Source organism: Syngnathus scovelli, chromosome 17 (genome assembly GCF_024217435.2).
Source record: "Syngnathus scovelli strain Florida chromosome 17, RoL_Ssco_1.2, whole genome shotgun sequence".
In the NCBI taxonomy this organism is placed as follows: domain Eukaryota; kingdom Metazoa; phylum Chordata; class Actinopteri; order Syngnathiformes; family Syngnathidae; genus Syngnathus; species Syngnathus scovelli.
This window is the reverse complement of record NC_090863.1, coordinates 1,938,455-1,952,473: the sequence shown is the minus strand read 5'-3', so window position 1 is coordinate 1,952,473 and position 14,019 is coordinate 1,938,455. Positions and strand designations below refer to the sequence as shown.

At 44.5% G+C, this 14,019-nt stretch overlaps 1 protein-coding gene and 1 long non-coding RNA gene across 2 annotated transcripts in view; one reads left to right on the top strand and one right to left on the bottom strand.

The window, feature by feature from the left end:
* Positions 1-418, top strand: part of LOC125984736 (uncharacterized) — a 19,799-nt gene extending 19,381 nt beyond the window's left edge. The window contains exon 2 of the long non-coding RNA XR_007487060.2: positions 1-418. This exon is cut by the window's left edge and continues 18,836 nt beyond it. This is a non-coding gene — a long non-coding RNA (uncharacterized lncRNA).
* Positions 1-6,477, bottom strand: part of acsl3b (acyl-CoA synthetase long chain family member 3b) — a 7,431-nt gene extending 954 nt beyond the window's left edge. Inside the window, exons 1-15 of the mRNA XM_049746808.2 lie at positions 6,253-6,477; positions 4,920-5,398; positions 4,495-4,672; positions 4,317-4,426; positions 4,114-4,252; positions 3,865-4,015; positions 3,531-3,654; positions 3,368-3,439; positions 3,134-3,273; positions 2,889-3,061; positions 2,717-2,791; positions 2,446-2,637; positions 1,958-2,072; positions 1,722-1,879; positions 1-1,589 (exon numbers count right to left, since the gene is read on the bottom strand). The exon at positions 1-1,589 is cut by the window's left edge and continues 954 nt beyond it. Of these exons, the coding sequence (XP_049602765.1) occupies positions 1,432-1,589; positions 1,722-1,879; positions 1,958-2,072; positions 2,446-2,637; positions 2,717-2,791; positions 2,889-3,061; positions 3,134-3,273; positions 3,368-3,439; positions 3,531-3,654; positions 3,865-4,015; positions 4,114-4,252; positions 4,317-4,426; positions 4,495-4,672; positions 4,920-5,264 (2,130 nt within the window). The 5' untranslated portion in view covers positions 5,265-5,398; positions 6,253-6,477 and the 3' untranslated portion in view covers positions 1-1,431. The remainder of the gene's footprint in view (positions 1,590-1,721; positions 1,880-1,957; positions 2,073-2,445; positions 2,638-2,716; positions 2,792-2,888; positions 3,062-3,133; positions 3,274-3,367; positions 3,440-3,530; positions 3,655-3,864; positions 4,016-4,113; positions 4,253-4,316; positions 4,427-4,494; positions 4,673-4,919; positions 5,399-6,252) is intronic.
* Positions 6,478-14,019: the final 7,542 nt, after the last annotated feature.

Sequence of the window (14,019 nt, the reverse complement as noted above, 5' to 3'; positions counted from 1 at the left end):
ATTTCGAGTGTTTCCTGAAATACACTCGTGCACCAAAAATTCATTTACGGATCGATATGGAAGGGAAACATAAGTAAGCAGTACCGAGGTGTTAGATCGAACTTTAGTCGGTTCCGATCATTTTACAGGAGATAAATGATGCATACAGCAACCCTAGTCAACCTCAGTTTGTTGCAGTATGGCATCTATTTTATGCGCCTTTTAATCTGGTGCGCCCTATATATGAAATGATTTCTAAAATAAAAAATTCAATGAGGGTGCGCCTTATAATCCAGTGCGCCTTTTGGTGCAAAAAATACGGTAATTAAGGTCAACAAAAAGAGTAAACATGAAATCCAATCAAAATGTCAAAAATAATGGTGATTCTTTGGACCGAGGAAAAATACAAAACATAAAAGTTCAAAAGTCGTGAATAAAATATATATATATATATATATATATATATATATATATATATATATATATATATATATATATATATATATATATATATATATATATATAAAGAGAACCCCTCAAGTGAACACAAACATTTGACTGATCGCTCATGGCTTTTCAACACTTACTCCTCAAACACAAACATTTGCACATACCTTTTACTAACTAGAAACTTCCTACCCCCACTCCCCATAAGCGAGATATTTTACATTTAGAAGGGAAAAAATGCACCAATGAAGTGAAATTTGGCAAAATTCCACTTGATTAGACACACATACTTTGTTAATCTATCCACGCCGGCAATACAAAGAAGAATGAAATGCACTTGGACCCGATGGCTGAATGAATCCACATATGTATCAAGTTTACACGAGCGTTATGACTTTGAAATGCTATAACCGCTTGCTTTGCTGACACGCTTTTGCGTTTTTCAAAACCCAATCAATACTTGACTATTGTTTGCCTCACTTTCTTTTTGTCTGGTGATGTGCAGTGAAATGTTCCCAATCTCAAATACTATGTGCCTTTCGAAGCCAGACTCTTAGTGTTCTCACTCTGTGTTGTTGATTCTAAATACCTCATGAACCGTTGACAAAGTCAGGACAACCGGATTGATTTTGCTTGTTTAAACGCTTGCTCACAAGCGATTGATTCGGCCACATTTCCCCCTCCCTGGAGTACAATTTGGCCACCGGTGGTCTCGGGGGAGCGGCCCGCCGGCCGGCAGTGGTGAAAGAACGTCACGGCGTACGTCCAAAGCTAGTATTTGTTTCTCTTGGCCTTGGTTGCCGCGGCAACTCCGAGGGTCAAACGCATCATTGAGAACTGGGCGGGAGTGCGAGTCACTGGTTAGAGAGAAGATGGATTTTTCCCTGCGTGTAGATCAATAGCAAGGGTGGGTGGGTTGGTCGGTCGGTCTTGGCTCCCCGCACTTTCAGGGGCCTCGGAGCTGCTCGTGTTCCTGCGTGCACGTGTGCATGCGCGCGCGCTGTGTTATTTCCCTCCGTACATCCTCTCAATGTCTTCTTGGTAGTGCGTTTTGAGCTCTTTGCGTTTGAGTTTGAAGGCGTCTGTGACCAGGCCTGTCTCTGGCGTCCAGGCTTCGGCGCTCAGCCGCACCTTTTTGGGGATCTCAAAGCGCTCCAGTTTGGCTGTGCGAGGGACAGCAAAAAGGAATCAGTGAACATGATGCTTGGCTATTTTTGCCTTCAGACCAATGATTCATTCCAGTTTTGATATAGCTCTTATTACTGGTCATGAAAGAGGATGAGAAAAGCACCTACACGAGATAGCGGCCTCAGTGAGGATGCGGAGCACTTCCTTCTCTATCTGTGGATTGTTGCAGATCTCTTCCCACGTGCCCCACACCTGCAAGCGCTCGGCCAGTGCCATCAGCAGTTTATGGTTGGGCACCACAAAACTGATAACATATGACTGGTCACTGCAAACCGACACAAAGAAGATTCCCCATAAACAAATAATGATAATAAATCCACCTCTTTTGTCAAACAACTTTTACCTGTTGGCATAGGCACAAATGTTGTCTATTAGCGGACAGTTCTTCAGAACAGCCTCCACTTTTCCCAAAGAGACGTACTCGCCAGCTTGTAGTTTCACCAAGTCTTTTTTGCGGTCTGTGGAGAGATAACACGTCACTATCCTAAAAGCTCTTTCTTCTATATTCTTCATTGCGTGCTTAAATCGCAGCTATATCCCTCGTCGGAATTGCCGGGTTAGGGTTAGTGGGCTTTTTCCACTTTGCTTCACGCTAACAAACAATAGAAAGCCCCATCACCGGGCTAAAGACTAGCATGGACGTGGTAGCAGCGGTTGAAGCAGTTCTTCTAATGTTTACGTACGTCTGCATGCCTGTATTCCACTGCCCCCAGACGGCCAAATTGTGTACAGCAGAAGGAGCTGCACTGAATCATGATGCGCAATGGCTTTCATTCTGTTCAATGATATCAAGTTGTTCTGAGATGAGCCAAAGGCATTCAAAATTCTCACCAATGATCTTGAGGCATCCGTCGTGGTCAAACTCCCCGATGTCTCCGGTGCAGAACCATCTCTGGCCTTTCCCGTCCACAAAGAAGTCCTCACGGTTCTTGGCTTGGTTTTTGTAGTAGCCCATTGTCACGTTGGGCCCGCCAATCAAGATTTCCCCCCGTGGGTTGGGCTTATCCGTGCTGTAGTAGCCTCCTGGGGAGTTGCATCATTTTTAGAAGCGGACAACCCGCCATACTTTGATCCCAAAGTTGCCTTGCTTTGCTGGACTTACCCTCTTCCCAGTCCTTGAGCATCATTTCGGAGCAAACTAGAGGTGCGCCCACCCGTCCGGTGCTGTAGTCCCAAACTGCAACCCCCCCCCCCCCCCCCAAAAAAAAAAGAATCTCGCGTACCAGGGTCATTTTTCATTTGATAATGTTAATCAACAGTGTTTGCATAGTTACCCTCACTGATGGTGCCCGCTCCACAGGTCTCCGTGAGGCCGTAGCCTTGCCCCACAGGGCAGCATAGACAGATGTTCATGAAGCGCTGCGTGGCGGCCGACAGCGGGGCTCCGCCCGAGAGCAGCACGCGCGTGTTGCCGCCCAGCAGTGCCCGCACCCGCTTGAACACCAAACTGAAAGATAATAAATGTTGTTGACCACAGGGTCGGTTCAAAAGTCATCGTGACCAAAGTCTGATCACCTACCTGTCACAAAGAGGCGTGCTGTAGCCTTTGGAGATCTGCTCCATCTTGTAGTTGTACGCCAGCACAAATAGCGTCTTTTGAAATCTGCTCATTCCCTCCACTTTTGTCATCACATTCTTATAAATGCGGTCCATGATTTCCTGCCCGCGAGACAGAACTTAGTTAGTACTATATTACTACTTTGGGCACGTCCGAAACGCTACGTTCCGAAACGCTACATTCCGAAATGCTCACCGGTACAGCGGCCATGAGTGTAGGTCTCAACATGCTGGTGTCGCCTTTGCTGCCCTTTTTGATTTTGGTGGACTGCAACAATCAAACAACGCACGGCGTCAACCGTCTTGACACTTCATACGACGTTTACAGGCGGCGAGTAAACCACATTTGGGACACCGACCTGGTCGGCGAGAGTCTGCGGGGAGGAATAGCCGATGCGACAGCCGTGAGAGACGCACACCAGCTCGGCGCTGAGCTCTAAAACGTGGGCCAACGGCAGGTAGCCGATGTAGGTGTCCGTTTCGCTGCCGACGCACAAACGACACCTTTCTTATCTTGCGCGTATTTATGCAAGGGGTGCTTTTCGTTTGAAAGACCAAAGCGTCAGCATCTTATTTGGCCATACACTATGGCGGTGTATTGTTAACGGCCACACGCCATTGTGAGCCATTATCCCGAGCCATTTAGCTGTGCGCATTTGACGCCACTAATTACACAGTCTCCATTTTCCATACTTGAGGTTGGGGATTCGTTCTGCCATCCCGGTGATGCCGGCGATGATGTTGCCATGGGAGATGACCACACCCTTGGGGATGCCCGTCGAGCCGCTAGTGTACATGATGACGGCAGTGTCTGACGACTGCGGCTGTCTGCGGTCGGTGGCCACTGTGCGCACGAGACGGCAGACGCCAAAGAGCTGACTGATGCCATTTTGTCCACGTTGTCGCATTCGAATGAGAAACGGCTGTTGCGCGGTTGCTCACGGTTTTCGATCCTGGATCCCATCTCTTTAACACTGTCCATGCTGCGGACCGTGACGCCTCTGGGCATGTCCCGCCAGCCGGACGTTTTCTCGTCCACTACGATGACGTACTGCAGCCGCGGAATGTCGCACAATATCGCCTGGCAGGGAAAATTCCATTCTGAAGCAATCGGACAATTTTCCAGTCTTAAGTTCAACTGGTACCTTGAGACGACTCTGCAGTAGGTCTTTGCTGGTGATGATGTGTGTGACCTCGGTCTCGTTCAGACCGTGGGCAATGGCCGTGGGTCCCAGAGTGGCGTACAGTGTGACGACTAACAAATAGGGCGAAGAGAAAAAATTCACACATCGACAGACGGCTTGGACATTGCGGGTCACTCACGTGGGAAATTGTACATGAAGCAGGCTTGAGCAGCCACGATCCATTCGGCTCTGGTCTCGCAAAAGATGGCAATGTTGCACTGAGGTTTTTGGCCCAGTGCCGCCAGACCGCTTCCGAACATTTTGGCTGCCCGGTAGGTCTCGGCGTACGACAGCCAGTTGTAGTTCCCGAGTATGACCTGCACACGTCACATAATTAGAATCTGGATTTTGAGGATGACAATCTCAGTTCACTACTCGATGCGGGTTCCTGGCTGCTCTGGCACGGACTGTCCCCAGCGCACAAAGCGCCTTTTGTTGGAAATAACCAGTCTTCTTGTTTTGTTGACGTGAGCCTTGTGCTACAATGGAAATAGTGGTTGACCGTGGTGTGATGCATGGGTCAGCAACGTCAAGGCTTCACTGTATGAAGGTGGTCTCACTCACCTTTTTAAAGACCTTCCCGTTAGGTTGCAGCTCATCCTCCTCACTCAGCACTTCTCTGGTGCCCAAACAGTCCCGCTGGGGAAACCGTTTGGCTGCATATTCAAACACTTTATCGAGCGTGTCCACCCCAGGGTGAAACCACGCCGCCAGCTCCCGCTGGCTGTCGATGGCCCTGTACGGGCCGGCCGGGTGTCCGCTAATTGAGCGGGCTTTGATGCGGCGGGCCCGTTCCAAGTTGGATCCGGAGAGGAAGTACCAGGGTATGAAGGTGATCATAGAGTAGACCCAGACCACAGATCGGAAGACCTGCAGGAGCAAGGGGTTGATGTCCTCTTTCAGCTTCATCTTGAGTGGGGGGGTGGGGGGAAGTCACTTGCAAAAAGAAGCAGACCAGGAGAAAAAAAAACACGTCTTGCCGAAGTGGCTGAACCTTTAGTGGCTGGGCTTGATTTCAGCGAGCGAGTCAACCTTGCCCCGACCTGCAACATGGGAAACGTGAACCTTAGAAAACGCAGCAAAATCCAAACGCAGACAACTCCATACAGCCAATGGTAAATCAATCCTTCCGTGCCTGATGCCCACCTTGGTCTATTCTTAGCATCTTCTCTCAGTCAGCACAAGGCTGAAGTACATCAGTCTTCATTTTCTCATATGACCATTCAACAATGTCTGGGACTATACACTGTAGATATTGAGATGGGTTATATATATATATATATATATCTTGCTTAATGTGTTGGCTGCTGTTTCAGAAGGGTCCCTTCTCAAAGTTGATTTTGTTTTTCTCTCCTTAAAGACATTTAAAGTGACTTAAAGTGGAGAAAAAAGTCCAAATCCTGTCACTTCCCCCCTTTTTTTTTTGTCTTCACTGGCCCTAATCCGCTTCCGTAGACTTGACTTGAAATGGAGATGTTACGGTCACGTATCAATGACTTTGGCCTTAACAGCCAGAGATTGAGAACACTTGACGAGATCAGGACACACGACGACAGACTGGTAACAGACGTGTTTAGATCAAGCCTATGTAAGGAAATTTGGTTTCAACCTACAAAACAAAGCGTCTAAAGAAACATGAGGTGTAATGGGAAGAGGGGGCAAAAAGCCGCCAACATGGAAGCCTGCAACTAGCTTGGATATTTGCTGGCAAAAGAGGAAGCACTTTTTAGTGATTTCTAATCACACCCTTGGCAGCTGTTAAAAATAAGTTGAGTGCACACAACGGAATGGTTGCGGGGGGATTGTTTTGGGACAGCGTGTAGTAGAGATGCTGAGTGCCGCTTTAGCATCCCGGTTGCGAACCATCGGCAATATTTGCAAAGCGGTTCATTCTCACCTCATCCGCTACCGTCACACAGCTTCTGCCCGGATTTATTCAGGTACTGTTATCCTTCAGTGCGGAATTCCGACATTATGTCGAGACCGTACAAAAGCGTTATGTATTTGTCTTCAAGTCACTATTTCAAGTAACACCCGTGTAAAATTGGGTAAAATGGTACATTTTAGCATCAGCCAGGGTTGCGTTCCCAGCCCGGAAGCGACTGGATGACGTTGTAGCGTTTGGTGGCTCGTGATTGGAGGACTGTAGGTGGCGCGTGCTCTGGGGAGCGGAGACGTTAGTCGGGTTACTATCGGTCAATTTGTTAGAGATAAAAGCAGACAGAAATGGGTCGCACTTTATGAACCTACTGTTTTCCCTTTCGTATTTATTGCAATGTATAAAACAGAAATCTGTTTATATGAACAGCAGTGGGCAAAACTAGTTGCAAGAAGCTATATTAGTCTTGATTAGTCATGATTTGGAGTGTCAGCAAAACTAAGCCATGTCTGCCATCTAGTGGCGCGATGATACGATCATTTCAAGCTCCAGTCGATGTATATATAATAGGTATGTATAATGTATATGTATGTATAATATATAATAGACCACCTGCGAATTCACATATTCTCTGATTGCGCCCCCATTAGTTTTTAGCATTTACTTGATCCCCCATTTCCGCCCCCCTATTTAGCCCCCACCGAAAACCTGCCATTTTACATGGTAGTCACACAATTAATATTTGTAGTTAATAAATAAATAAATAAATAAATACATTTATCTTTCGTATCGAGAAGGGCACTTTCATCCATCCACCCCTTGTGAAATGTGTGTCCAATCTGCTAATGCCACTAAGATGCATCTAAAGAGTGACGCGGGCAGACAGGAACTCTCTACCCACCGCCCGTGTCTGTTTTTGGGTGACCTTTTCTTCCTGAAGGGCTAAACAGTTGTTCCTTGAGGAAACACCTTTGCCTGAACTGACTGACCTGTGTCATGCCAGGCTGATGATTTTTAGAAAGAGAAAAAAAGCAGAGGCACCCAATAAGGCAACCTTGTTGTATTCCTTCCAATCAAAGCCAAACGGGTAACCTCCTAATTTGCCCCCTTGACGTCCAGTTGAACTTCCAGAAAGAGAGAGAGGGGGGGGCAAGCTTGTGTGCTTGCTTGGGATTAGGGAACAAAAGGATCCTTCTCTGCCATCAAAGAGGATCGGCTCTTGACTCATACCCTGCTCTGTGGCAACAGCTTTTTCTCTTTCGGGAGGGAGGGAGCGAGAGAGAGAGGGGAGTGACGGCCGGAGGGAAGGCGGAGGAGTTTGATGGCTCCGATGGATGCACATTTCAAAGTAATCTAACTTTAAGCCCCGCGGTCGGTCCCCTATGAAACCAAGCTGGCGGCCCTAGACACTGTGTTGCCTCCTGTGGCTGGCTCCCTCCCTCCCAGTGGGAGGCTGGCTGGCTGGATGGCTGGCTGCCACCCCTCCTTTTCTCTGCTGCTTTAGTCACGGTGGTGGCATTTAAGTGCTCTTACTCCCTGACTGCTTGACCAAATCAAGCAAGGGGTGGATGCCTTTGAAAACCTGAAAGAGGTGGATTTTTTTTCCTTTGCGCTCCCGAGACCAGTGTCGCCTCTTAAAACAACACTAAGCTCAGATAAATGCCCACTGTGTTAGTTGGATTCCACTGATTCTTAATCCAAAAGGAGACATCATTGTGACTTGTGTTCTGGCCAATGTGACTTTTATTGTTCTCATTCCAAAATGTCACACTTTTCAAGAATTTCCAACCAAATATTTACCATTCACTCCAATTTAAAAAATTTTTGGACCAATCTGAAGCATTCCAACTGTTCCTCTTATCTCTACAATGTCAAAAAAATCAATTGATTAAAATTCTACTTTTCCCCCATTAAAATACCCACAAAATACTCCAAATGTACCTTTTTTTTCCGCTTTATTGACTGCAAACAATGTGGCCCTCAGCTCACCTGCTGCACAACTGTTTTTTTTTTTATTTTATTTTTTAGCTTTAGCGAGTGTCTTTGTTTTTTCCGCTTCTATTTAATCAGTTAAGACAACCTGACCCGCTACTGCCATGTGTGCAGGTCGTTAGTGGAGTTGATCTATTCTTGCAGGTTATATGACTCGGAAAACAAACTTAAGGCCGTGAGATGATTTTAAAAGCCCTGGGAGGTCATCTGCACGTTCTTTGTCTCATTCCTTTACAACACTACTTCTTTTGCCCAAAAGTTATTTCTCTCATCTTGTGAAGGCGCACGTCCCCTCAGGGTCACTGGCCCGTAACCCCCAGCTGGGTCAGTCCACCGCGGGAGTGGGGGTGGGGGGGGGGGGGAAACTGTCTGTATAATAGATGTACGAGTACATCAAGCTGGTCGCTTCTTGAGAAAGAATTGGATGACATGATTTGTGTGAGAGACACAGGTGGCAACTGTACTCGCACTTCGTACTTGATAGAAGTGCAAATACTTGCGTAGAAAATGACGAGGTGGTTGCAATATTTTTTGGGGGACTGGATGTGGGTGGGTCAGATCCAAACCCTGTCCCGCTCACTCCAGCTACTGTACTGATTATACCTTGAAATACAACATGGGCTTTTGGAAGCCAGCGTTTATGACCACAGTCGCTGGAGCAGCTTGAGGCAGGCACAAAGCGTGGACTCGGAACTCACACCAGAACTAAACACCGTTCTGATCCACCCGATGGATGATGTGAAATTAATTTCCAAATCTCTTACCCAATTTGTCATGTGTTTACAGTTGATGCAACAAATGCCTGCGGCCATTTTGTTGCTCTTCTGTAGTTCAGCACCACATCAGTGGAAAGCGCCATCAAGTGTGTTTCCGGTAATGACACCAACGCAGACAGGGGCTCTCAAACCTTTTGGCTCGAGGCCATATTTTCCAAGGACAGCCTCAGAAAACTACCACACGTTCCTTCAAATGCCATAGGAATGAAAAAGTTGAATCATTTCGGAAAAAAAAGTCATGAAGCTATGACTAAGAATACTGCAATGCAATGAAAATGGAGACATACAGTGGTGCCTTGAGGTACAAGTGAGCCAACGTACAAGTTTTTTTTAAAAAATGCAAGCCGTCATACAACTGAATAATAGCTAAACAGAGCTCACACTAAGAACATATATGAGTCAATCGAGATGCCATTGTCGTTATTTTAGTTATATACAGACCTTTTGTGATATTTATGCCAGGTCGTATGCTTTGAGGGTTTTTTTTGGGGGGGGGGGGTTCCTCTTCAAATATGTGTGTGCCGTGGCTAAATAAAAGGCTTGTAAACACGGAATACTGTTTTATGCATTGAGTGAATGTACGCCCTCGTGTGGCTCAATTGATCACTGCAGTTGTTTTGCAGAACAGCATAAATTGAGGCAGCTCATTCCATGAAATAAACGGCAATCAAAATTGTGCATTTATTACCATTTGTAAACTTTTGATACCATTCTTGTATTGCATAGCACTAGATTGTGCTCATGGTCATAATTTGTGGGCAGTGTACTGAAGAAGCAAAAATAAATCACACTGTACTTAATCTGAACTGCTTTGATATTTTATGAACTATTTATTTTTCTTTCTTTCTAAAAAGGTGGGTGGCACACACACAACACACGTGAACACGCACGCACGCACGCACGCACGCACGCACGCACGCACGCACGCACACGTCGCGTCAGCTGAAAAACAAGTAGATAAGAATCTAACCTCAGCTATTTCCCTCATGGGACCGTAACCCATAACCTGGCTGATTCCGCTAGTCAACGTTCCCTGCATGACTACAGGCTGTGCTTGTGCTGTTAACAAATTGTGCTCTTCTTCTCTTTCTTTCTTTCTTTCTTTCTTTCTTTCTTTCTTTCTTTCTTTCTTTCTTTCTTTCTTTCTTTCTTTCTTTCTTTCTTTCTTTCTTTCTTTCTTTCTTTCTTTCTTTCTTTCTTTCTTTCTTTCTTTCTTTCCCGACCAGCTCACCTGGCTTCACCTCCTTTTGTCATGGTAACGCCGCTCGGTTTGAGCTCCGGCCCTCGGCTATTGTGGGTCATATGTATTGGATCACATCAAATGCCCCTGAAAAAGAGTCCTTCTTTCCGGATGTCCGTCGTAACGATAACACCCCGAGGTGAGTAATGGGATTTCCTCCTGACTGTAATGCATTGCCCAAACCCCATTGGAGATGTTGCCTGAGATAATCCAACAACAACGTCATGTAAATTCATTGGAATATTTTCTGGACACAACCCTGTTCAAATGCTAGGTCTTTGTGATGTCAACCAACCCCCCCCCCCCCCCCCCCACAATAAAATACTTTTTCCACCAATAATGTGAGCAATTTTCAAAACAGTACTAAACTCATTTTGATATTTAGTAACTCGAGCTGCACATTTGAATCTTTGAACCAAAGACTGTCAAGGCTAAATTTGGATTTTTACCGTCACGCTCCGGTAAGTCCACATGCAGATTCAAATCCCATTTAGAAATATACTTTTTTTTTTTTTTTTTAAACTCACCAAAAATAGTTTTTTTTGTCACATGTACTACTTGTAATGTCGATGCAATATTATCCACAGTTAAGCATAATAACATTTGAGCTTTTCCCCATACACATAAAGCCTATTTTAGTCCAAGGGAATTCTTTTGATGTAAGGAAGACAAGCGCAATGATGATCTAAATTTAAGCGCGCTGAGCAGTACAATAAATGAGGGATTGATTCTCTCACTTATCACTTTCCACGCCAAGATCCACATGCAGCATCTGAACTAACTTTGGGGAAATGGCAAATGACTAGTAATTCTTCGTGCACTTTGAAGACGCTGAAAAGGCCCGAGCGGCTTCGTCTTGCGTTTAGTGAAGGCAACACACTGTTTCTTTTCAGGGACGTTTTGTACTTGATTTTTAATGCGTTTTGTCCACCGCCGCCACAGTACATTTCTGACTCGGTTTGCTCTGCTAATTGATTTGACACGCTGGATCCAATGTCCTTTTCATGATAGTCAAACTTTACTATGACTTTTATGGACATATAATGTTTCCACATGTTCTCTGTCCACACAACGCAGTTTTTTTTCTTCTTCTTTTTTTTTTTTTTTTTTCTGGGGCGGCCCAAAGCAAAATGCAATCCAAATATTGACGTAACATGGAGAAAAGGAATGCGAAAAAAGAAAAAGCTGACAATCTTTATTTGATGTGTTTTCTTGCTTGATTGCTTATTCATCTATTCCCTTCAACGCTATTTGATCAGTAGCCATATTGGAGAATGTGTCCTAACAATGCACTGGTTTGTCCTGCGGGGGTCACGACCAGTTATATCTCGGGGATGTCGGCCGCTCAGCCGCCTATTGTCTGGTTCCTTAGGGAGAAGAGGCCAAAAATGTATCGGTCTGTTAAACACGCCTAATTATCACGACTTGACAAGGCTTCAGTAAGTCAAATGATCCCTCATGTGCTTCTATGTGTCCCTAATGGAGCATTTGCACGGCTGTGTTACACTGCCGTGTGTCTACGCCACATGGCCATGCAGCTCCCATTGTTGGTGCAACTAGTTGGAGTTTTTTTGTTTGTTTGTTTGTTTGTTTTTTGAAGAAAAAGGACGCTCCCCACATTTTAGTGCAGTCATTGTATGGTGTTTTAGTTCATATTTCCATCTGAGCATTTGAATGTGACCATCACGGCACCGCTTTGTCAGGTTTTTACTGCCTTGTCCTAACACGCAGCCTGCAACATGTTAAATGTAATGCTGAATTAAGAGCAAAAGCAAATTGTAAAGATAATCCCCCCCAAAAAATAATGGGGGGGACACATTTGGAAAAACTGAAAAATGTACAAAACGTGAAAATAAATCCGATAAATGTATCCAAATTGAAAGAAAGTTGTACTGTTGTGATTTTCTTGAACAATGTAACACAATATTAAAGGGGCGTAGATACTAGATGAATGTTGTCCATCGAGTTACTATCTTGGCAAGTGTAAGGATAGCCATGATATTTTACGAGTAGAAGATAAGGAGAAAAAGACTGTCAGTACAGTTGCTTTTCTCTCTACGCTTTGCTCCTTTTGTGTTTTGTTTTTTCACACCACATTGCAGAGACTCTGTGAACTGGATATGACTGATATTTGCTTTCTGTGTCACATTTCTTCCCCTAAATTGTTTGACATCAAATGATGTAACAATGTTTTTTTAAAACCACAAACCTATCTTCGTCATAGCTGCATAAACGTCCGGGCCAGGGTCACCCGCAAAGGTTGAATTAAAAAAGCAACTGAAAACGTTCAAACGTGACTTGGGCCATTCTGCTTTTCGACTAATGAAATATAATCATGGCTCTGATGAAGCAGCAACTTTTGATCCTTGAAGTTCTCCTCAGGAGAACATGAGGTTTCCCCAGGGCTCATCATGTCATCAAAGCTATGCATTTACAGTGGAAATTTAAAAACAAAGTTGACACCCCTTCGTTTAAATGCCATTTTTGGTGATATGAATAATATTAAATTGCTTATCATTGATACAAATCCATAGTTACACTAAAGCAGTATGTTTTGGGGCTGTTTTTCTTCCATTGGCACTGACGGAGGAAGGTGGAGGGAATTATAAACAGTTCCAAAGCAAAAAGCAGTGAGCACACGAAAATAAGACCAAAAAAAAAAAAAACCCCGACATCAGAGGCACTTAAAATGGCAGGCAGCAGACGCGTTGCCATTGAATATGATTGATTCATTCTGAACACAAAGTACTGGAAATGCTGGATAAAACTAAGTGTAAGCGCATTGTCTTGTAATGGAAAGCGAAGCATTTTCCAAACAGTAGTGCCCTTGTGAAAAAGAAAAAACAACAACAATTGAATGTGGATTTCAGTGTGCTCACAAAACACGTTTGCAATAATATTTCTGTTTTGATTGTATTAGAAATGTGTTCATTAATATATTAGTGAGTGTAGTCTGGGCTCCCTCTAGTGGTACACAAAAAATGACCGCCCAAGTACTGTTTAGTTATATTTAACTTCTTTGTACAAAAGTTTGCATATCATTTAGGAACCGTTTTTTCTTTTAAAACCTTTATTCATGCTCACTTGGTATTTATGTGCAATGCATTTGAATGTAATCAATGATCGTGTTAACTCATCGTGTTAATGTTTAAACCGTGCATAATGTTACTGTGGTCTGCAATCATATTTAGGCATAAAACCCTGTTTTGTAAAAACACTTGGGCCTCCTGTATTAAAAAAAATATATACAAAATAGAACCATTGATTTGCATAATCCGTTGTAAATAGACTGTGCATCCCTCGAGGGAAATTCAGTCAATCACCAGACAATGAGGAGCTATGTTCTGAGCCTACAAGACAGCAATCAGGTAAAACCGTGGTCTTTTCTTTTCTTTTCTTTTCTTTTCTTTTCTTTTCTTTTCTTTTCTTTTCTTTTCTTTTCTTTTCTTTTCTTTTGCATTTTCAAACCTGTGAAAAAGTTGCATGCAGCACAAGCTTGTGACATCGCAGCCAGATGACTCTGGTGAGGTCAATCCACCCTCCAGAGAAGCTCACTCTGGGTCCAATCAGAACGCCCTGCCCGGAGCCTCTGGACGTCCGGAGCCGGAACCAATCAGCGGACTTGCCCGCGAATCAGACGGGACAGCCACCACAGATAAAATCTTTGACTATCCTCCATCCTCCCAAAACATCCTCTCAGGACGACTTTCCAAGCTCCGCTAAATTTGACCCGAACCCCCACCAGAGCATTCAAGTTCCGTTGTTAACGGCAGTTTT